The 23,791-nt window shown below is 37.0% G+C and overlaps 1 protein-coding gene and 1 pseudogene across 2 annotated transcripts; one reads left to right on the top strand and one right to left on the bottom strand.

Moving 5' to 3' along the window:
* Positions 1–13,881: 13,881 nt before the first annotated feature.
* LOC137730212 (cyanogenic beta-glucosidase-like) lies at positions 13,882–17,396 on the bottom strand (annotated as a pseudogene). Its single transcript, XR_015952573.1, has 13 exons — positions 17,088–17,396; positions 16,925–16,994; positions 16,726–16,784; positions 16,568–16,643; positions 16,363–16,440; positions 15,778–15,865; positions 15,430–15,685; positions 15,211–15,326; positions 14,832–15,050; positions 14,716–14,747; positions 14,485–14,587; positions 14,258–14,361; positions 13,882–14,155 (listed from the first exon to the last, which is right to left on the bottom strand). The product of XR_015952573.1 is annotated as a cyanogenic beta-glucosidase-like (transcript).
* A 2,648-nt stretch (positions 17,397–20,044) lies between these two features.
* LOC137727252 (heavy metal-associated isoprenylated plant protein 26-like) lies at positions 20,045–21,452 on the top strand. Its single transcript, XM_068466107.2, has 2 exons — positions 20,045–20,254; positions 20,923–21,452. Exons 1-2 carry the CDS (start codon positions 20,174–20,176, stop codon positions 21,304–21,306), a joined length of 465 nt encoding a protein of 154 aa, XP_068322208.2. The 5' UTR covers positions 20,045–20,173; the 3' UTR covers positions 21,307–21,452.
* The last annotated feature ends 2,339 nt before the right edge of the window (positions 21,453–23,791 follow it).

Raw genomic sequence — 23,791 nt, 5'->3', positions numbered from 1 at the left:
ACTCTTGACCAATCCCTAATTATTAAAATAATAATATCTTATTAATTTGCGTAAATATATTATTGGCTGCATTCATTTTAAATTTCAATTGCCTGCAGAATTGCCTCATGCATATGAGGAGGATGAGGGTTGAGTTGTAATGGAGTTATTTGCTGATAAAAAAACTCGAAAATGCTTCAAATTTCTGTGCTTTTTGTACTAAAGACAAGGGGATTGGATTATCATGGAAGCCACTGCACTTTAAGGGCTCCATATTTCATCGCATTTTTCCTAATTTCATGTCTCAAGGTGGAGATTTTTCAAGAGGCAATGGGATTGGAGGAGAGTCGATTTATGGGGTGAAATTCGCAGATGAGAACTTCCACTTGAAGCATACTGACCCTGGAATATTGTCCATAGCAAATTCCAGACCTAATACTAATGGTTCACGGTTCTTATTTGCACTGCAATGACCCCGTGGCTTGACGGAAAGTGTAGAAAACTAAGAACATAGAGTTTCTGAATATGCCTCTTCTATTCATTCAATATGATAAAATTACAATGGTTGCAGTATATATATAGATAATATACTACTTTTCAATTACAGTTATGCCCTTGTCTAATCTATCAATTTACACAAGAAATATAACAAACATCTCACTAACTTTAGTTGACTCTTTACACCCCCTCAAGTTGAACTTGGATGCATCCAAAGGTCCAAGAGAAAGCTTGGATTGCAAGTACATAAACCTGGATTTAGACAAGGATTTAGTATGAATATCAGCTAGTTGGTCCTGAGTGCACACATATTGAACCTTGAGAAAATTAGCAAGCACCAACTCTCGGATATAATGATAATCAAGTTCAACATGCTTGGTTCGAGCATGAAAAACTGGATTGGATGCAAAGAAGATTGCAAAGATATTGTCACACTAGAAATAAGGAACTTGAGGAGCGTGAAGACCAAGATCCTTAAACACTTTACAGATCCATGTTATTTCAACTGCTGTGTAGGCTAACGATCTGTATTCAGCTTCAGTGGAGGATCGAGCAACTGTTGGTTGCTTTTTAGCACTCCAGCTAATAAGATTGGACCTCAGAAATATACAATACCCACTAGTAGATCGTCTATCAAATATACAGCCTGCCCAATCAGCATCAGAGTAGGCACTGAGATGAATATCACCTTTCTTGAACCATAAACCATGACTCATTGTGCCTTTAAGAAACCTGAGAATGCGTTTAGCTACTTGGAGATGTGATTCTCGTGGAGCATGCATAAATTGATAGACTTGATTTACAGCAAAAAACAAATCAGGTCTTGTCTAAGTCAAGTATTGCAGCACACTTACAATGGACATATACTATTTTGGATCAGTTAACAAAGGGCTTGTTTTATCAAATTTGATAGAACCGAGAGGAGTAAGACACGGTTTAGCACCTTCCATATGTGTCTTGTGAAGCAAGTTAAGAAGGTACTTGCTTTGATGTAAGACGATACCTGTAGAAGATCTTTGAACCTCAAGACCCAAGAAATAATGTAAGGGTCATAAGTCATTCACAGGAAAGACAGTGCTCAATTTTTTAATAAATTGTTGACAAGTTGCAAGATTTGAACCCGTGACAAGTAGGTCATTGACATACACCAATACAATAACAAGAACAGGTGCTTTGATCACAAATAAAGAAGCATCAGATTGTGATTGATGAAATCCCAAAGACTTAAGGACTGCAAATAATTTGTCAAACCAGGCCTGAAGGGTTTGTTTCAATCCATACAAGGATTTTCGAAGTTTGTAGACATGATTAGTGTAGTTAGGATCACTAAAACCAGGTGGTTGATGTATATAGACATCTTCTTAAAGATCTCCATGCAAAAAAGCATTACTGATATCCAATTGGTTGAGAAACCAATTGTATTGGAATGCTAGAGAGAGAAGAATTCGAATTGTTACTGGCCTTGCTACAGGACTAAACGTTTCTTTGTAATCCAAACCAGCTTACTGATGGAAACCTTTGGCCGTAAGCCGGGCTTTATATCGATCAATAGTCCCATTTGGATGTTTCTTAACTCGAAAAACCCACGTACACCAGATTATGTTTTGATTGGGTTTAAAAGGTACTAGAGACCAAGTACCTGTTGACTGCAAAGCATTGCACTCATCATTCATAGCAGATCTCCAATGAGCATATTTCAAAGCTTGAAGATAAGTAGTGGAGATAAAATCAACAGTTTTTGGTAAATGATGCTTGGTAGCTGAGTAGGCTTTTGGTTTAGAGATTCCAACCTTGGATCTTGTGATCATAGGATGGATATTAGTTGCTGCAGGTGAGATTGTAGGTTAAGAGACTGAAAGTGATGCAGAAGAATTATGATCATCCAAAGGAACAAATTGTGAACTTGAAGATGGAAGAGGAATAGGTTGTGCAACAGGTAACGATACCCCTTGTGTTGAAGATTGTACCCGAGCAAGACATAGTATTTACTCTTGTTATCCAACTTGGATGTAGTATATGGTTTGAACCATGGAAAACATCCACAAACAAAAACTTTGAGGCGAGAATAAACTGGAGGAGTACAAAAAAGAAGTTCCCAAGGAGATTGCAATAAACCACCAAGTGGAAGCTGATTGATCAAATAAGTAGCAGTGGAAAATGCTTCAACCCAAAACATATGAGGAGCTTTAGAGGCAACCAAGAATGTGCGTGCAGTTTCAACCAAGTGACGATGCTTCCTTTCAACACATCCATTTTGCTCAGAAGTACGAGGGCAACTAAATTGTTGTAAAATGCCATGAAGTTTAAGAAAATTCTGAAATTGATGACTAGTAAACTCACCCCCTGAATTAGAGGGTACATCTTTTATTTTATTACCAATAATGTTCTCTACATAGGACTTGTACTCCACAAAGGTTGAAAATACAAAAGACTTAGACTTTAAGGGAAAATACCAGCTATACTTGATGTAATCATCAACAATAAGCAAGTAATACTCATAGCCACTCACTGAAACAACAGGAGACGGCCCCCAGACATCACAATGCAACAATTCAAGACTTCTAGTAGACACAGATTGAGGAGCACCAAATGGAAGCTTATGATTCTTTGCTGAAGCACAATCATTGCAGAAGAAGTTCATAGAAGATTTGCCTAGTACAACAACCTTATTTGTTGACAGAACTTTACGAAAAATAACAGAAAAGGGATGACCAAGTTTGCTGTGCCAGATTTGGACATTAGCAGAAGTACTTACTAGTGCAACATGAGTGGAAATAGTAGCTTTGTAGAGAGAATATAAACTTTGAAGAGGAAATAATCCATCTTTAACTTGTCCTTGCAAAAGCGTCATCCCCGTAAAACGATCATTGACAGAGGATCCATGAATATCAAGGGTTAATGAGCAATCATTATCTTTGATAAATTGATAGGCAGAAAGCAGACTGTGTTTCATTTAAGGCACATGAAGAACATTTTGCAATTTAAAAGAATGAGCAGGAGTATGCAAAATAGATGTGCCAATATGATCTATAGACGGACCTTTATTATCTCCAATGTACACCTTGTCTTCACCACGGTAGGGACTATGAGACTGTATATTGGATATGTCATTCATAATATAAGAAGTAGAACCCGAGTCAATGAGCCAAGAATGTGATGGCTTAGCAGTACAATGAGCACACATGGCATCAAGTTTAGCTGGAAGAACCTTGCCTGAGATCTCTGGATTCATTCGATCGAAGCAATCAATAGCTTTATAGCTAGTAAATCCACAAATTTGATAGGGAGTTTTGTGACTAGAAGAAGAGGCATTTCGATTAAATCCAGAATTGTAAGATCCACGAATGAAACCAGAGTTATAGTTACCACGATTGTAACCTCGATTGTGTCTTCCTCGGTTAGAATTATACCAGAATGAATGCTGAAGCAGCGAAGTGCCATGATTCTAAGCAGCAAGAGCTTGTGGTGGTATGGGAAAGAATGGCAGTTGAGCTTGCATAAAGAACGCCTGAAAAAGCTCTGAGGAGGAGGTTTTCTTGCGACGCGCCGTGGATAACTCCTTAGTAAACAACATGTCATGTAATTTATCCAAGGAAATGTACGAAAGGTAAAGTAAGATAGAATCAATGAATGATGCAAAGTCATCAGGGAGACCAGCAATAGTTGCTACGATGAGATCACGATCAGTGATAGAGGCTCCAACAGCAGTAAGAGAATCAGAGATCTCTTTGATTTGTTAAAGATAATTAGACATGGACTGAGATCCTTTCTATATGTTCTGAAGCTTTGAATGCAATTGATGAATTTGTGTATCCGAGACACCACCAAAACGCTATCAAGTTTGAGCCAGAGATCACGAGCAGATGAGACACCAATGGTGAATGGAATGACTTCCTCAGACAGCGTCGAGTTAAAGCAGATGAACAGATTCTGATCTTTCTCATACTAGTGCTTAAAAGCTGGATTTAGCGAGCAATTAGGAGGAAAGGGGGATGGATAGGGCTCAGTGCCATTAACGATACCAATGAGCTTGTAACGACGAAGGATCAGACTCAATCGGAGAAGAGGAATCGGACGAAGACGCCATCAAGATTCAAGAATAACAAGTCGAAAATCTGAATCGGAGTAGAACAATTACTTAATCAACACACCGGAGAAGAAGATCGGAGAAGAAAGTTGCAGGATCGGAAAAGCCGTGAGGCGGTTTAGTGATGGTACCATTTAGAAAACTAAGAACATAGAGTTTTTGAATATGCCTCTTCTATTAATTCAATATGATAAAATTACAATGGTTGCAGTATATATATAAACAATATACTACTCTTTCAATTATAATTATGCCCTTGTCTAATCTATCAATTTACACTAGAAATATAACAAACATCTAACTAACTTTACTTGACTCTTTAGAAAGCATGTTGTATTCGGAAAAATTGTTGATGGATACAGTGTTGTTGAGAAAATGGAGGTGGGTTCGGAGAGTGGGACTACTTCTGAGCTGTGATCAAAGATTATAGCTAGATAAAAGATGAATGTTGATGTTTGAATAGTTGGGTGAAGTTTCAATTAATATGTAATAAATTTCATTTAAAAGATGGGTAGGCAATAGAAGAACATTAAGTAATTGGTGTAGAAAGTTAAGAAATTGAAGAGATAAATTTGATGAGTATAGAAGAAAATGTGTTTGGAATGTGAGAATGTGCCAAGAAAATTCAAGAAGAAGAGAGAGAAGAATGTAGTACCATTAAGTTTCATAATCAGTGTAGTACAGTTAAGTTTCATAAACAGTGTAGTAAGTTTCATAAACAATATAATAAGTTTCATAAACAGTGTTGTAAGTTTTCATAAACAGTGTAGTACCATTAAGTTTTATAACAGTGTAGAAAGTTTTATAAACAGTTTGTGTGAGGACGCGTGGATCCGTATGTCAGATTTTTTTTTTTAAATTATTTTTTAATACAAATATGTCTTTTTCATTAAAATTTAAGTTCTTTTGTCCTTTTTATTAAAATTTAAGGGTTTTTCATTAAAATTTAAGTCTTTTTAATTAAATAAAATTATAGTAGCATGATTTTTATTAAAATAAACTTAGCCCAAGCCATTTGCATGAAAGTTCCCTTTCTTATTTTGTATTATTTTTGTAATTTGTTCCATTCTGTTTACCTTCTAGATAATTTCTCCCAGACTCATTTTACATTAAGAAATTGACTTTTTTCTGCATCATTTTTCTGGCCCACACATTCTTCGTTGGTTTAATCGTTTTTTGGACAACTACTAGGATAATTTACATTAAATTTATCTAAACTATGGAAAGAGTGGAATAGGAAGGCTCTAACTATCAAGACAATCCAAATGAAATGAATTAGATGAAATCAAGAGCGCAAATAAATTTTTTTGTATAAATCTCAATGAAAAATATGCTAGGGAAACAACATTTTTGTACTATATGACGTGGCAAATAATGTGTACATGCCATGTCAACTAATCAATCCATCTTATTAGATGTTGGTTATATGCATCATTTGTCTTATGAGATAGTACACCAAGGGTGCGTTTGTTGCATCGGATTATCTCGGACTAGACTAGTTTCAGGAATTAAGCTAGACTGACTTAGTGAAATGTTTGATGCAGTGTCGGACTAACAAGCAAAATAATATTTATTTTTTTTCCTTTTTTTTCCTATTCCTTTTCATTTTTTTTTCCAGAACACTCTTCATTTTTCCAGACTCTCAAGAACCAAAGCTCCCCTTCTTCTTTTATCCTTTTTCTTTTTTCCACTATTTCTCGAGAACCAAAGCACTCCCTCTCTTTATCCCTTTCTTTTTTTCCAGAAAACTATCTTGAATGAATGAAAGCTTTCCTTGTTTTTATCTTTTTTTATTCTTGAAAAGTTGTTCTGCATAAATTTGTGTTTGGTGATTGAAAGATATGTAGATGGTGTAGAGCTTCTAATGAATTTGGTTTCGCAATTCAAGTCTGGGATTTGCATTTTGAGTCTGGGTTTTGCGATGGAATCTGGGTTTCGCAATTCGAATGTGGGTTTTGCAATTTCATTGAATTTGGGCTCTGTCTACCGGCTTTTGAGTATGGGTTTTGCAATTCGGATCAGAGTGAATCAGAAGATGGCGAGAGCAGAGAGAAAGGATGCGATGACTTCTAGATTATCCAAGATTCGAAACGAGTAGACGATGCGATTCTGGGTTGGCGAGCGTTGACGATGTTAGCGATGCGAGCAGACAAAGTGAGTAAAGAAAGGAGATAGATGACGACTGTCACGCCCCGATCCCGAGATATGCTCAGAATCAACACGCGACGGAAAGACTGTAGTGATACAATATCAAATACGTAGAGTCACTGAGACTCATACATATAATATACATCAGAGCTCAGCGGAAATAACTTACAATAAAGGGTGGCAATACCTACTCTCGAGTGCACTACCCACAACAGCTACACCACCTGCAAACCTCTTCTCTAACCGCTACCTGTTACTCTGCAAAATAACCCTATGTCGTAGGAATGGCATACTGAGCAAATCAAAACCTGGATAAGCTGCGAAACTCATGTGAGTGATAATAATACCCCATATGTGAATATAAACAACATCAAATGATTAAATGTCAAAGTAGTGATACGTCCACACATGACACTTCTTCTGTATACTGTATCAACTGTTAATGTGATCATCGTCAATATTATGCCATCATTCTCTTCGGATTGTGACTCACCATTCGCCTTTCTCATTTTCTGAACAATCACAAGGGTCCAATTGCCACATATTTTATAATTTAACCACCATACGCCTTATTATTACGTATAGGAATGGTTTTTCAATTCTGAATCTCACCACACGTCTATCAAGATAACATTCAGTCAACACATAACTAGGAGTTGTGTAGGAATGACAAACCATCAATAATACAATCATGTGTAGGAATGAGATTGGTATCTTTTTCATAATTTCATATCTTCGTTACGAATAGGAATGAGTCACACCCGAAACCATTCTCTTTTAGGCAACATCAACATGTAAACTATTTAATTCAATCATTTTTTAGATTGAGCCACATACCTTTTAATCTTATCATTCATATATATAATAAACAATAGTTTAGGGCTATAGAGGGACACAGTTTGGTCGAAACCTGCAATAGTTAACCGATCAAGATATGGTTCCCCATTGCGGATTAACCAAGCAGAACCACTCTTGAGGATGACTGTCATGCCTCGATCCCGAGATATGCTCAAAATCAACGCGCGATGAAAGGACTGTAGCGGTACAATATAAAATACATAGAGTCACTAAGACTCATACATATAATATACATCAGAGCTCAGCGGAAATAACTTACAACAAAGGGTGGCAATACCTATTCTCGAGTGCACTGCCCACAGCAACTACACCACCTGCAAAGCTCTTCTCTAACCGCTACCTGTTACTCTGCAAAATAACCCTACGCCGTAGGAATGGTTTATTGGGCAAATAAAAACTCAGATAAGCTGCAAAGCTCATGTGAGTGACAATAATACCATATATGTGAATATAAACAACATCAAATGATTAAATGTCAAACTATTGCTACATCCACACATGATACTTCTTTTGTATATCGTATCAACTGTCAATGTGATCATTGTCAATATTATTCCATCATTCTCTTCGGATTGTGACTCACCACTTGCCTTTCTTATTTTCTAAATAATCACAAGGGTCCAATTGCCACATATTTTATACTTTAACCACCATACGCCTTATTATTACGTATAGGAATGGTTATTCAATTCTGAATCTCACCACACGTCTATCCAGATAACATTCAATCATCACACAACCTGAAATTGTGTAGGAATGACAAACCATCAATAATACAATCACGTGTAGGAATGAGATTGGTATCTTTTTCATAATTTCCTCTATTCGTTACAAGTAGGAATGAGTCACATTCGAAACCATTCTCTTTTAGGCAACACCATCATGTAAACTATTTAATTCAATCATTTTCTAGACTGAGCCACACATGCCTTCAAGCTCATCATTCATATATGTAATAAACAATAATGTAGGGCTATAGAGGGACACAGTTCGGCCGAAGCCTACAATAGGTAACCGATCAGGATGTGGTCCCCCATTGTGGATTAACCAAGCAGAACCACTCCTAAGAATACCATGTAGGTAGTCACCCCATATTGCGGATTAACCAAGTAGAGTAACTCATACGAATACTATAGGTAGTGATCACCCATCATGGATTAACCAAGCATGATCACCCCTAAGCACGTATGGCCATACCTAAGTAATAAGGATCGCCCATCGCGAATTAACCAAGCACGATCCCAAGGTAATATGGTCCCCCATCGCAGATTAAACAAGCAGGACCATCCATGTACCACTGCTACATGGTGCAAATTCTGATTTTATCCCACATTACCCCATGAACATGAACTGGGTTAGCAGTCCTCTACTAGCCCTCGCATATCATAATCATTTCAAACATAGCATATATATATATATATATATATATATATATATATATTTCCGATAACACCATCAAGTAAACATAGCATAGTAGTACACGTTTCCATATAATCATTTGGATATCCATGTCATATCCACATAGTCTATAATAAGGAATTTCATGGGTAATAACCATATCATATAATATTAATGTCACTCACTTGGGTTATTTGCGTTTCTAGATTCACCAACTCCGCCTTTAGGATCCTAATACAACACACAAAACCCTACTTAGGAAACTTAATAAGACTGACAAGTAAAACGAGGTCAAGTGTCACTTGCACGTAAATCAAAACGCACGTCAACCGGGAACAAACCGTCATAGTGATGAACCAAGTAAGCTCCATCAAGCCTCAACAACATTCTAAAAATAATGAAAAACTGGAATAGGGTACATTGACTAAAAAGCCAAACATCGATCAAAGGTCCTCTAAGGTCAACAAACCTAGGTATTCAATTCAGAAGATCCGCTTAATGGATTCCTGATTTGTAAGTTCTCAAAGGTCCAACAACTAATAACTAGGGTGCTCACAAAATTGGACGACGATCCAACGGTCAGACTGTCGTCAATGACATAAACGAGTGACGGTCCAATTTGATCACCACACCAAATAATTGAATTTTGGAAAACTAAGCTAGACATAGGTTCACAGGGTCACTAAAAGGTATTCAGTACTTAGAAAACACTCGTGGACGGTCCCACACACCGCCACATGCGGTGATAGCCAAGGTGGAGAGTTTGAAAACCTGAATTTTCAACCTTAACCAAAAAGGCTCAAATATACGTGGTAGCTAGAGCTCAATAGGGGAAACATTTTTGGCTACTAGGCTGATGACAAATTCTAACCGAAAATCGTCCAAATTCACAAGAGAAAACAGGATTTCTAGGGTTCTAAACACCCAACATTAGAACGAATATGAAAGCACGAACCAAGCATACCAACTTGAAGATTATGAAAAGTAAATGAAGTTTCATACCTCACTTGAAGGAAATGGTTGCCAAAATCAGTAGAAAAATGACAAAACCGCCAGAAACCCATGGGACTTTGCTACCTCAAACTGGAAAAATGGATAAGAAAATGGGAAATCTAACACTATAGAGATGTATAACTCGTTAAGAGCTTTCCATGGACACCAAGGTCACCTAAAATGGAGGTTGGACAGAGGAGAAATGAGTAGGCCAAGTTGGTGGGTCAGCGACCCTGATCGCACCCAAAATGGGTCTGCAATCAGGCACCTTATTTTTAGAAGTTCCAGACTTCCTGGAGGTTTTCCCTCCAATTATAGCATTTTGGCCAAATTTCCAAAATGCCCCTAACTTCAAACAACTCTAACTTCTTCGTTCTAACTCGGAATTGAGATATGTTTACTCCTACGTGCTCATGGAGTCAAGCTCTACCTAACCAACTGAAAAGTTGACCGAAAAGGTCGAGAAAATAAAAAAATGACTAAAGTACCCCTTACTTCGCTTTTCTCAAAATCGGAGAATTTAACGAACTAGTTTCAATTAAATCTTCGAAATACGTCAATAATAAAATAAAATACTAATTTTGGGGACGGGATATCACAACAACGACGCAGAGAGAGCATGAGAAGATGAAGACACAATGAAGGTCTTAGCAGTCCCATGGTTATTGGGGGGTTTCGCTATGACCTTTTAGTAAAGGGTTTTGTCCATGTAAGTCCCTTTAGGGTGTGTTTGTTTCACCTTCTTAAGTGGAACTGGACTAGCTAGGATTATTGTCCCATGTTTGGTATGCTTGGGGACTAACTTAAGTGAGACTAACCTGGACTCTTGTGGACTCCAGGCCTCGTTAGGTCGTCCAAATTAGTCTAGAGTTGAACCATGAGATTGCTAAGAATGCCTTCCTCACAACGTTGCCTCATTCGCCGTTCTTCATATCTCTATCTCTCCCTCTGATTCTCTTAACAGGATCGAGCTCTTCAGGAAATTTATTGATGGCTCCTTCCCCTAGGTCGCATTCGATGCGAATCTCAAACCGAATCGGTTCTATAATCTCACGATTTCTTTGCTTGAACGTACTCTTGGCTATTCGATGGCCTTAACAGAGCCGTCCATGTTTATCTTCAGCCGCATCCATGGGTTTGGGTATTAGACATGAGTGCGAGATGAGCATTAACAATTAATTGGGTTCTTTTAAGGTTTTTTTTTATTTGTAATAATCAAAATTTTCTCTTTGTTATTGGAAATTTGGATCTATGTTTTCTAGGTTGTGATTGGGGGTTAGCTTTGTTATTGAAAATTCGATAATTCTCCAAGTTGCAAAAGAGCACCTGCAATTCGTGAGGAAGAAGAAGCAATGGGCTATGCTATTTTATTTTTCCATATATTCATTTTAATATTTTAATAGAAAATGTATTGAATATAATAATAATGTATTGTTAGTCTAGATTCTTAGTCTGACACTACTCCAAACGCTTCACTAAATTAGTCCAGCTTAGTGTAGTCTAAACCATTCCGGTCCAATCCTTAAAAGCTAGTCCACTTCGAGATAGTCCGGTGCAACAAACGCACCCTTAGTCTTATTAATGTTAGTCCCAGCACAGAACAAACACGACATTAGACTAACAGCTAGTCCAATCCAGTCCAGTCTAGCACTTAGTGAGAGAAAGCAAACGCCCACCAATGGTATATTTGTTTGGCTTCACTAATGATCACTGGACTACTTATTAGTCTAATCCCGTGTTTGGTATGTGATGGGATTAAGATTAAGGAAAACTAATGAAAAAGGCTTGAAAACTTTGAGTTTTAACGATAAGGACAAAATAAAGAGTAAAGTGAATAGTATCAGGATTGATTTTTTTAGGAGATCTTAGCGAAACCCCCAATAACAATGAGACTGCTCAAACCTCCCTCTGCTTCATTTGCTTTATGCTCTCTTGCTCGCGTCCTCTCTCTTGCTTTTTGTCCTCTATCTAGCGAAATCACACCACCAGATGTCACATCCCAGCCCAGGGTCCACCACATCCTGGGTCCGCTCTACCATCGTAGCACAATATTGTTCGCTTTGGGCTTACCATTCCCTCACGGTTTTGTTTTTGAGAACTCACGAGCAACTTCCCAGTGGGTCACCCATCATGGGATTGCTCTAGCCCCCTTCTCGCTTAACTTCAGAGTTCCCATGGAACTTGAAGCCAGTGAGCTCCTAAAAGGCCTCGTGCTAGGTAGGGATGAGAATATACATTTAAGGATCACTCCCCTGGGCGATGTGGGATGTTACAATCCACCCCCATAAGGGGCCCGACATCCTCGTCGGCACACACGCGACCAGGGTTAGGCTCTGATACCAAATTGTCACATCCCGGCCTAGGGTGGATCACTTCTCGGGCCCCCTCCACCACTGTAGCACAATATTGTCCGCTTTGGGCTTACCATTCCCTCACAATTTTGTTTTTGGGAACTCACGAGCAACTTCCTAGTGGGTCACCTATCATGGGATTGCTTTAGCCCCCTTCTCGCTTAACTTTGGAGTTCCAAAGGAACCCGAAACCAGTGAGCTCCCAAAAGGCCTCGTGCTAGGTAGGGATGAGAGTATACATTTAAGGATCACTCCTCTGGGCGATGTGGGATGTTACACCAGACCACTACACTCTCTTTCTCTCTCCTTGTCCTGCTCGGCTACGATAGTGCTTTCATGGGTGAGCAAAACCAGATTGCCATTCACCAATAACTGGACGTTGATCCGTGCGCTCACGCTCGACCACACTATCTGTGTCATTTGCTGCATCGTCTGCAACTTAGGTTCAACGACGACGCTACAATCAATCTCGCCAAATCATGACCAGTCATTTTCGTTCCATAATCTTCTACACTTCCTTCATGAACCGATCGGCAAGTCTTTCAGGTGCTAGTTGAGGTTCGTCGGGTTGTGCCCGGTTCCTGAATTCGAAAAGGAAGAGAAAAAGAGAAGTAAAGAAGAGAAATGAACCATAAACCTCTGGAAAGGAAAAGAAGAGAAAAGAAAGGGAAAACAAAGAGAAAAGGAAAGGAAATGTAAAGAGAAGGGAGAGGGAATTAAAAAATGTAAAAAAATATCTAGATCCTAAAAATAATTTAATCTGTGATTTGGTTCAATATTGCACCAAACGTTGCATTATTCTTATACTAGTTAGTCAATGCCAAACCAATTTAACATAGTCTCTGAAGTTAGTTTAGTTTGAGATAATCTGGTGCAACAAACGCACCACAATGGTGATCTCCCTTAGTATCACTCAAAATGAATGAGAATTGCTAGTCAAGACTCATGTTAAATTCTACTTTATTGATCCCAAGATTCATGCCTTCCTGGGCTCAAATAAAATTTGGCAAACCGGTGGGAGTAGCCTAGGCATCTCCATCGTTTATCATTATGAATAAGTTGCCGATTTCTCATCTGAACTTTCACTTAACTTTTGATTTCTCTCATAAATTGTTCAATTGGAAAGTTAAGGACTCAAATTAATTTTTTTGGCCGATATACCCCTGCTGTTAGTTTTTCATTCATTCCATCCAAATTTCTATTCAATGGAAGTATGTGCACAACATGTGAGGGTAGTTCGGTCACTTAGTTCTTTAAAAGAATTGAAAACCCTTTATTTCTAAAATGTCGACCTATGGAAATTTGTGTGATTTATAGCTTTTGTGTCTGAAAGTCTAGCGAAGTGAAGCTTTTGTCCTCAAAGGAGAGTCATGTGGTTTGCACGTGATAAGAGTTAACGTTAATTTGGATGGAATCAATGGAAAACCAACCGTAGGGGGAAATCGGCCAAAAAAAAAATTAGTTTATGTCCTTGATTTTCCAATTAAAAAGTTTAGAGGGGAAATCAAAAGCTATGTGAAAATTTAGGGGGCAAATCGGCTGTTTATTCTACCATTATTAGCAAAATTCAAGCCTTCGTTCACTTTCGTTGGAGAACATACAAGATACACAAGAAATTAAATATATATAGCACTACAAGATATGGTGGATACAAAAATTTGATTACGTTTACAGTTCCTCATGATTTTCTGTTTTCAGAAACTTCTTTAGCTACTCCGTTGAGTCTTTTGGATGTCTTTTCAGCCCATTTTTGAAGTTGATATAGTTAATAGTGTATCCGGTATTCCATGCCAAGTTGTCGGACAATGACCATATAAAGTATCCCATCACGTTAACACCGTCACTGCTCAAATACCGAATCAAATACAATTGGATTAGTGAAATTATTGATCAATTGAGTGAGAAGAAGTCCTGCTTTCATTAGGCTATGCACTTAGCTACTTACTCTATCGCTTTATGAATATAATAAATATGACGATCAAGGTAGTCGATTCTTTTCAGCAAGGGATTCCTCGATTGGTATGTTGGGATCATTGCGGTCGTCATATCCTACAACATGCAAATGTAAATTTTGTAATACTGATTAGGATACATAGTATGTTTTACAAATGAGATGGCCCTAAAAATATTGAAATGTACGTATATATGCTGATGTTTGATGCTATAACATACCATTTTCTGTGATGTAAATTAGTGGATTATCATACTTTCTCTTTGTGTAAAGCGATAAATCTCGGATTCCTCTCGGGTAAACATGGAGCCAATCAGAAGCACCCTGTCAAAGCATAAAAAACTCATGACATGAACGTTAGTCTAATGAGTACTTCTCTTTGAAATAGTTTAAAAGTATGAACCGTACTGGATTTATATCCAACCAAAAAAAAAAAAGAAACACATACGTACCAGTGGACCGATAGGTACGCCATTATACTCGACTGCCACAACATCATGTTTTAAAACCTAGTAAGTATATATATAGAGTAGTTCAAGAAGAAAACGTGATTGGTATTTCTGCTCACTTGATCGATTAACGAGAGCGTCTGTCTTGTAGTTTGGTTTCGCATCATTTTGCCGAGGAACATTTGGCTGCATAAGTTCCTGAATAATAATTTAGTCCAATAAAATCAAACGAACCTTTTAGCATCGTGGATTTCTCTTTAGTGAAATTTGGCAATCGATTTCCGACAAGAGCTTACATGCTGTGTGGATTATGACCTTTCACCAAGGGATCCATAAACCTAAAAATTAAATCCAAGATTCCAAATATTACTTTTAATTAGAACACAAATATGAGATAGACTAATCAAATTAGTAATGATTCCTTAATCTGCAGTCCAAATAATATCCTGCATGTAATATCTACAAAACAAATACACACACATATATATGCACACATACCATCCATATGAAAGATCCAATGCTCTTGTAGCTGCATCTTTTTCGTTCCTGTCTTCAGAAACTGGCACATACCAATCCGAGTTCAACGTTATCCCTATCACCCCCTTTTGCGTTTCCTGTGCAATATGCATCAACGTTTGATTACTATTTGAATATTACCAAACAAAAAATATGTATAATTAGTGGTGGTAACTCAAAAACTGCAGGTGCATGCAAGACCTGATATTTTTCTCTATATAACTTTACAGCTGCTGCATGAGCTAGAAGTTGGTGGTGTGTCACCAAATATGGTTCAGTTCCGGAATCCCCACCGAGGCAATTTAAGTTTAGCCAGTTAGAATATCAGCCTGGTGCATACTTCCCGCTTGCATAACCATTCTTGCTGACGCTTAATGGCTCGTTCAATGTGATCCAATGTTTAACTTTGTCACCAGATTCTCTAAAGCAGAGCTCTGCATCGTCCTGAAGGTCATCCCTGTAGTATATTACACAAGAAAATCAGAAAAAATGAAATCAAAATGTAGAACTTAAATCCTACTGAAAAATTCACATACAATTTTCACTTACACAACTTCAGGACTTAAGAAACTACTGTAATCATCCTCCAAACCTTGAGGAAAATCCCAATGGAAGATTGTGACAAAGGGCTTTAGACCTGCAATATTCAACAATTCATATATAGCAAAATAAAAACATACATTTATTAGTTTAAGCCTCCTTTTTGTTGAACAATATTTGGTTACTCAAAGAGGAGTATGAACTCCTACTCAAAACTCTTAGTGTTTTAATCACAGTGCTTTGTGCTTATGATCAGAACCCTTCATACTATGAATCACTTTGTAAAGAATATCTCTGTAAAAAATAAATTAAAACTAAAGTCATTTAGTCAATCTATTATAACAAATACATAGACGGTTCGTAATGCTTTTACCAATTTCGTTCATTTGTTTTTAAATAGTTTGATGACTAAACGACTTTAGTTTGAATTGATTTTTTGCAGAGGCGAACTTTAAAGGATGATTTATAATATGAACGGTTCTGATTATAAACACGAAATTCTATAAATTGACAACGAACAATTTTGAGTAAGAATTCCTACTCATCTTTGAGTAGTCAAGCATTGTTCTTTTTTGTTCATAGGAAACACATTACCATTGGCTAAAAGTTCGTCGATGAGGTTCTTGTAATATTTGATTCCTTCGTAGTTCACACCCCCGCTTGGCTTTCCATCTGATCGAATACAATACAAATTAGTTTTAGATGAAAAAGAGTTGGACAACAATTATAACAATAAAAGGAAGTAAATCTCCTGCTTTCTTGGTTGTAAATGCAGTAAGTATATAGATGGTCTAATTACCTGGTAACAATCTAGACCATGAGATCGAGAATCTGTAAGCATCAAGGCCAATGTCCTTCATAATTTCAACATCTTCCTGTAACAAAAGAATATATTTAATTAGGAACCCGATCAGAATATATGGCATAATATTTACAAGAAAGCATATATTTATGTACCTTATAGCGATGATATTCATCAACAGCCACATCTCCAGTGCTACGGTCAGTTATCTTCTCTAATTATTTTTTTCCTCAAAATATACTGAATTTTAGTAATAGGATCCAAACTAACTCGCAAAAAAATGTATCTTCTCTTTTTTATTAACTGATAATTTTGATACAAATTGATCGGACACGAAAAGAACAGAAGAGATACCTGGATGGTTGTGCATGTATGTATCCCATATACTTGGTCCTCTGCCACCTTCATTTGCAGCACCTTCGTACTAAAATTCACACTCACAATAAATATAAATCAATTTAGATTATTCATATCTAATGAGATTCTTAAAAGATGAAATGTTTAACTAGAGGCATACCTGGTAAGCCGATGAAACTGTACCGAACACAAAACCCTTTGGAAAACTGCTCCGGTTGAGGGAGGCAGACGATTCATCGCATGATTTAGCACCAATGTTCTCTGCTTTGACAGATTTTCCACTACTTGTCAATGCACAACCAAGAACAAGCAAGAGGACTAAAAGGAGGGTGCACTTTGCCATAACATTTAAAATATAATTTGTTTTTTCTAGTATCTGAATTGGCCTTTGAATTGCAATTAGAACCGGTCACTTATGCGTAAAATATGTTTCAGTTGAGAAGTTGCGACCATGTTCATTAACGGTCAATGTAACCACAACAAAAATAAATAAAAAATAAAAAAATAAAAAAAAATAAAAGAGAGAGAAAACAATTAAAAAAAAAAAACCTAATTTATAAGCCGCCACTGTTGGCAAGTGGTTAGTGGAGAGTGTAAGACTAAACTAGACTTAGATTAATACACTAATCATGAGTTTTTACATTCTGTGGTTCGTTGGTGCAACTTGTGGTTGGTCAGACACATTTAGTTAGCGACAGATTAGATAGCGACGGATATGCATGATGACCAAATCAGGCAGCTGCCGAGAGCAGAGCAGTCGTCCCTTCCGCATGAAGCAAAAGCAATTGCAGTCGCCGCTCATGTTTTGAATGTCGGCAATGGCGTTCAGATAAGTTTTACTTTTCTGGTTTTGATGTTATATTATATAGTTTTCTTCCATTATGTGCCTTCAAATTTTTTCAACCAATATTCAACCCACAATATCAAAAAAGTCAAAGTTGAGACGTCTTTATAATATTTCTTGAAAAAAATACTAAAACATGTAATTATTGAAGGAGACTCCAAATTGTTTATTCAAATTCTTAACAACCACGAATTATCTGATGTATCCTCTCTCTTGTACAAACATTTATGGAGACTAGATAAAACGTTACGAAGATACTATATTAAACATTGCATGAATAGAATAGTATCTATCTGACCAAATTAAGGAAGAAAAGGCAAGTCAAGCTCATTGTTTGTTTAAACTTTAAATTAATTAAGTGTTTAGTCGGCGGTGGTCTTTCTTAAATTCAATTAAGTATATGTCTTGCAAGTGGTTATTTACTACAGTGGTAAAAAGGTGTTGAGTCTTTGCATACAACTTTGTATTTATCTTTCTTATCATATGATTGAGCGCTTTCAAAAAGCACTAAGTATAATTGTATAAAACACAATAATTTCACGTAGCAAGAGAGAGAAGTGTATACATGCAACTCGTTCTATGTTTGTTATCCTTAAGGTTTCAACTCTGAGGATGATGGAACCCTCCCTCTCAATCTCAAAGGAGCTAAAGCTTAATATGTTTACACTTGAACGATGTCGTATAACGTGCGGTCCCAAAGAAACATGAAGTGGGAAGGACCAGTAGATTAGCTTCCTCAATGTGGCTAAGTATGGAACCATGTGTCCAACTAAAGGAACAACAGTTCTAAGATTGAATAATGGCTAATTTTTCAAATTCAATGTATCTTGAAGGTGTAAATGAGAAAGATTTTTTTAGTTTTAACGCATTAAATTGAAAAAAATAAACTTCTTTATCGTAATTACTATTTTAGGAAGGATTGAAATTGATATGTTTTTTTTTCTAGAATAATCCATCTTCTATTTCTAGTTGATCACAAATTTTTCACTTCTATCTTCAAGATAATAGTGACTTTTCAATTCCAATCTAACCCTCTATTCCAAACGAGACCCTATAAGTATATATCTATGGTAACAAAAAAATCCGCCGTCTTCAGTTTGGATGAATTTGTACCTACAAAATAATTAAACACATCTAATCAAGACCAAAGGGACGGCTAATAGATCTCCAATGCCCAAGTCAGTTTCTATTAAAAAAAAGAAGAGTTTAGGGCTTAGTTGTGTAGCAAAAGCTTACCAGAATTTGATGTATAATGGATATTTATAGGGAGATAGTCAATCACATGTGTAGGGATTGCCATGTCATGCGTCGATGTCCAGTTAGCCAAGGTGCCATCCGTTGGATGCAATAAGAAAGAATTATCCAGAAATTATTAATTAAATAATATCTAGAGATTATCTGGTGGTGCCCTTGATTGCATTTGATTATAATTTCTTACTTGATTGAGTTGATCTTAAATAAGAAAAGCTTAAATTTAGGGATTAGTCATAAATTCTATCTTTAACCCCTTGTCTTATTTTCTTACCATGAACAACGGAGTTTGAAGAAGTTGTAGTCAACAACTCAGGTATTATTAATATTAAAGGTTGAATTGTGTGAATAAATGTGAGTCTCCAATTTAATAAGGACATCATTGTCAGTTGGACATAAAAATCACACCAATTTTTGAAACCTGGTCGTTGGATGGTTGGACCGCCGTATCGGAGTTCGAACTCATGCAAACTGTCGTGAAACTTACCGTGAAATATCCACTTCCCCATTGTGTCCTCAACAGGTTTGAATACTCGCTCGCTCATGCTGTAGCCTGTGGGGTCCCATCCTCCCACATCAGATTGACCCCACCACCCATTCCGGATTGGAGTGTGGGCCTCACTCATAACACCGTGCACGGTCGGTGCATGGCTTTCCTTGTCCGTCATCGACGCAGTCGCCCCCACCAAATTATCGACAGCGGAGCCTAAGGTACACGTGTCGCGACGCAGATCGATGAAAACCCTTTTAGCCAACAGCAACTGATGACCGAGATCTTTTGATGAAGAAATTTTTAGTTGTGACGGGAATACAAGTGGTATACAACGTGTTTTAATAGGAATGGTAGGAAATTTTATTTTTTAGCACACATATCCCACCATTGTTTAGTTATACATGATGTATCATCCCGTGTACCGGTCACATTAAAATATCTTTGCTTCTGGTGGTCCTTGCGGACAACCCAGATTATTTTTAAAATATAAAATATCCAAGAGGGTTTTGCTTATAAAAGTGGAGCAAACCCCCTCGACTCTGCTAACTTGTGTCCCATTCCAAAATCAAAAGCTTTTGAGATATTTTTGAGTCCTTATCAGATATTCTAAACATATTTCTGTTGTGCAAAGTTTGTTGGAAATCCAGAAGGGCTGAAAATGGGTGTTTTGGATCATTTTTCGAATCTATTTGATTGCTCAAGTGCGAGATCCAGGCTCAAGAGAACCAGGCAATTCCAGGTAATTCAAGATTTTCCTTTCAAGAGTTTTATCTTTTTTTTTTTTCTTTTGAAAGAACAAGGTGAAACGACGCATAGCCGAATCTCAGTATTTTTTTCTGATTTAAGAGATCTAACCAATGGCGAAGCTAAGAATTTTTTACCAAGTGGGCTAGCTTAAAATTTTAAATCTTTATAAATAAAGAAACTTGATACCATATTTTTCATAGTATCAGCTAGTTTAAAAAAAAATTCACAAGGTGAGCCAAAAAAATTTGTAATTAAACAAATACATGCTAAACTTAAAAAAATCTAAACTTTTACATATACAAGAAGCGATAAGAAAAATGATGTAAGATAAAAAGATGGTTTGTAAACTATATTACATAATTTTAATAGTTAAACCTAGAGAATTCGGATTAATGATTAAATATTTAATGGACTACATTCAAAAATAAATTAAAATTACATGTAAAATTTTATTTTTCATTGAAAGCTACCTGTGCTACAACTCAGGGCAGCCCTTAACCTGGCTCCGCCAATGGATCTGACAAGTGGTTTTGGCATTTTTAACTCTTTTGAGCTGGATTCTACAAGAACAGTACCGAGTAAAATCCATTCTCAATCGCCACGTGTACAATGTCACGCATACTAGTTAACTTAAACGTTGAACTGTTTTGTTTTGGTCAGACGGTGGAGATCAAGGTGAAGATGGACTGCGAAGGATGCGAGCGGAAGGTGAAGAGATCGGTGGAGGGAATGAGGGGCGTGACGCAGGTGGACGTGGAGCGCAAGGCCCACAAGCTGACGGTCGTCGGATACGTGGACCCCGGCAAGGTTCTTGCCCGTGTCGCGCATCGGACGGGGAAGAGGGTGGAGTTCTGGCCCTACGTCGCGTACGACGTCGTGGCGCACCCTTACGCCGCGGGAGTGTACGACAGGAAGGCGCCGTCCGGGTACGTGCGGAACGTGGAGGACCCGCAGATGGGGAACCTGGCTCGTGCGAGCTCGACGGAAGTGCGTTACACCACGGCGTTCAGTGATGAAAACCCCGCCTCCTGCACTGTCATGTGAGGTGTCACTTTGCACGTGACATTTGTGGAATCGACTTGGAATTTTGGTTAATTATTTTGGAGTACGCCAATGTCATGAGTTGTTGCCCTGTTTTTTTCAATTTCCTTTTTGGTTTGTTGATAAATCAAAATTTATGAAATTGGCTATATGTTGGTCTTTGTATATCAAAATTGATTATAAACTAATAATATGCCTAAATGATTACCGATCAAAAGTTAAAAGTTCGGATCATTAAACTTAAACACAGTATTATAGATTAAGTGGCTTTTTAGTCAAAAATGGTTACTGACATTTGAATAGCTCATTACTTTGGTATCTAAAGTTTCAGATTAATAAAAGTAGTATCTGAGTTTGTACACCATCAATTATTTTGATAATTGCTTCAAAAATTATATTAAAGAATGACCAAAATGATAAAAATACCCTTAATTTAATAAAGGCCTAATCGGAACATAGCTCTCGTGGTAAAAAAATTAGGATTTAAACCCTCGTGATATTAGTCTGTTAACAAATTTAGTCGAAAAGTAATTTTTCCGTTAAATGTCAATTAAATTTAGGGATAAAATGTACGTTAAAATCAAATGATGGAAGCTCAGTAAAATCAGATCCAATTCAATTCAAATCCAATGTATTCATGCAATGCAATCAAAGATCAATGCCTTCTTCAAACCCTCTTCTTCTTCTTCACCCAAACCAGCTGCCCCCACCTCCGCTTGTTAACGACGGAAACGAAACTTCAAACTCTTTGTTTTTGTTTTACGCAGTAAAACTAAACTTGTATTGCTCGCCAACACAAAGACAAAGAGGCTCGCCATAAAATAATAATGGCTAGGTTGTATATTGGCTCCATACATTTATGAATCAAATGATGAACATAATTTAGTCACGAATACACCTGGGAAAAGACGCAGCACCAACACTGCCACTCCGACAAGCGAAGAGCTCCTAACCCTCAAAGGATATATATATTTTTTTTTTTTTTGTTCTGGGATTTGATTTAATTTCTACTGTTTGGGTGCTGAGAAACTATGTACCGATTTATTTTTTATTTGTTTTGTCTCTGGGTTCTTGAATCTACAAGGACAAAAATAAGAAAGAAAATACATTCATTTAATGCAACTAGGAATTGTAGCAGAGAGAGCAACAGTGTTTCAGACGCTATATGTTTGATCCCGCGGAGTGTATGTAACAGAGAGGCTAGAGAGGCGAGGAAGAAGAAGGTGCACAAGTTAAAGTACATGTTTATCCTTTAATTAACAGACATTTAACAAAAAAATTACTTTTGGATTAAATTTGCTAATGGACTAGGACCATGAGGATTTAAATCCTAATTTTTTTTACTACAAGGCTACCTTCCAATTACCTTGTTATCACATGGACCATTTATCAGATTGGGCCTTTAATCAACAATGGACCAAATGATTTGACCAAAATTAAGAGTATATTTATCATTTAAGATTTATTTAATGTATATTTTTCATGAAATGTCCAAAATGATTGATAGTGGACAAACTCAGAGATTACTTCTATTGATTTCAAATCTCATGGACCAAAGTGAGAAGTTATGCAAATCTTAGAGAGCATTTTGGCTAAAAAGCCTAAGTAAGTTGATAGCATCGTGTCAACAGTGGTGGAGCCAGTATGTCTAGAAGTGGCCCAACACGCTCTATTTATTTTAGAAGATTTCGGCATATCTTGCTTCGAACAATTTTCATTTGAGTCTTAAATAGTGTCTTCCTCGTCATCCCCATTCTTCGAATTAATCCACAAACCCGCGATCTAAACTTGTGATATTACGACCCTCATAATAAGTGAGGGATTCAAAAATTTTGCAAAGTGATTTTCAATTTTTTTTTTTCCTTCTTTCTACACTATATTTATTTATGACTGTTAATTAAAAATGAATTAACGGACATAAATATATAAGAATGTGTAAAAGAAGCAAAAATGTATGTGAAAATTATTTTCTAAATTTTTCATTAAGGCGAGACAAAAATAGAAGGGTAAAAAAAAATCTCCAATAGATAGTAAAAATAATATAATAAAAAAGCAATTGTGTGAAATCAAATGGCAAGCTTCAAAGAATAAAAAAGAGACCCAGGTTTATCAACCTCTCTCGCTGCTCCTCAAAGCTCCCATGGCTGCAGCCTCCAGTCTCCAGCCTCCTCTACAGTGAACTCCATTGAAGCTCCGAGCCCACGAAAAAACTCAAAGGCATACATAATACTAAAATTTTGAACCTGAGAAAAAAGTTAGGGTAGGTCTGTGACCAATCTGGTTTATTCGTAGTTCTGCTAGTGCGTGTCGACGTGTTAAGTCTTTACACAATAATTTTGGCCATTTGCATCATTCCTCTGTTGAAATATTTAGGAAGAATGATTGAAAGGAGGTGCGCAAGTTGTTTGTCACCTTAGAAACACACAAGGCACTTGCAGCCATGATCATTACTTAATTGAAACGAGCAAAACTTGTATGGTGGCAATTG

Source organism: Pyrus communis, chromosome 10 (genome assembly GCF_041283825.1).
Source record: "Pyrus communis isolate YQ-2024b chromosome 10, ASM4128382v1, whole genome shotgun sequence".
Classification (NCBI taxonomy): domain Eukaryota; kingdom Viridiplantae; phylum Streptophyta; class Magnoliopsida; order Rosales; family Rosaceae; genus Pyrus; species Pyrus communis.
Note: the sequence above shows the minus strand (reverse complement) of the source record. Positions and strands in the feature narration are given on the sequence as shown.

What these genes read in the sequence shown, in the direction of transcription:
- LOC137727252 (XM_068466107.2), top strand. Translation starts at nt 20,174, where the DNA reads ATGGGTGTTTTGGATCATTTTTCGAATCTATTTGATTGCTCAAGTGCG. An exon ending in AGAGAACCAGGCAATTCCAG is followed by an intron (nt 20,255 to 20,922) that starts GTAATTCAAGAT and finishes TGTTTTGGTCAG; the next exon opens with ACGGTGGAGATCAAGGTGAA.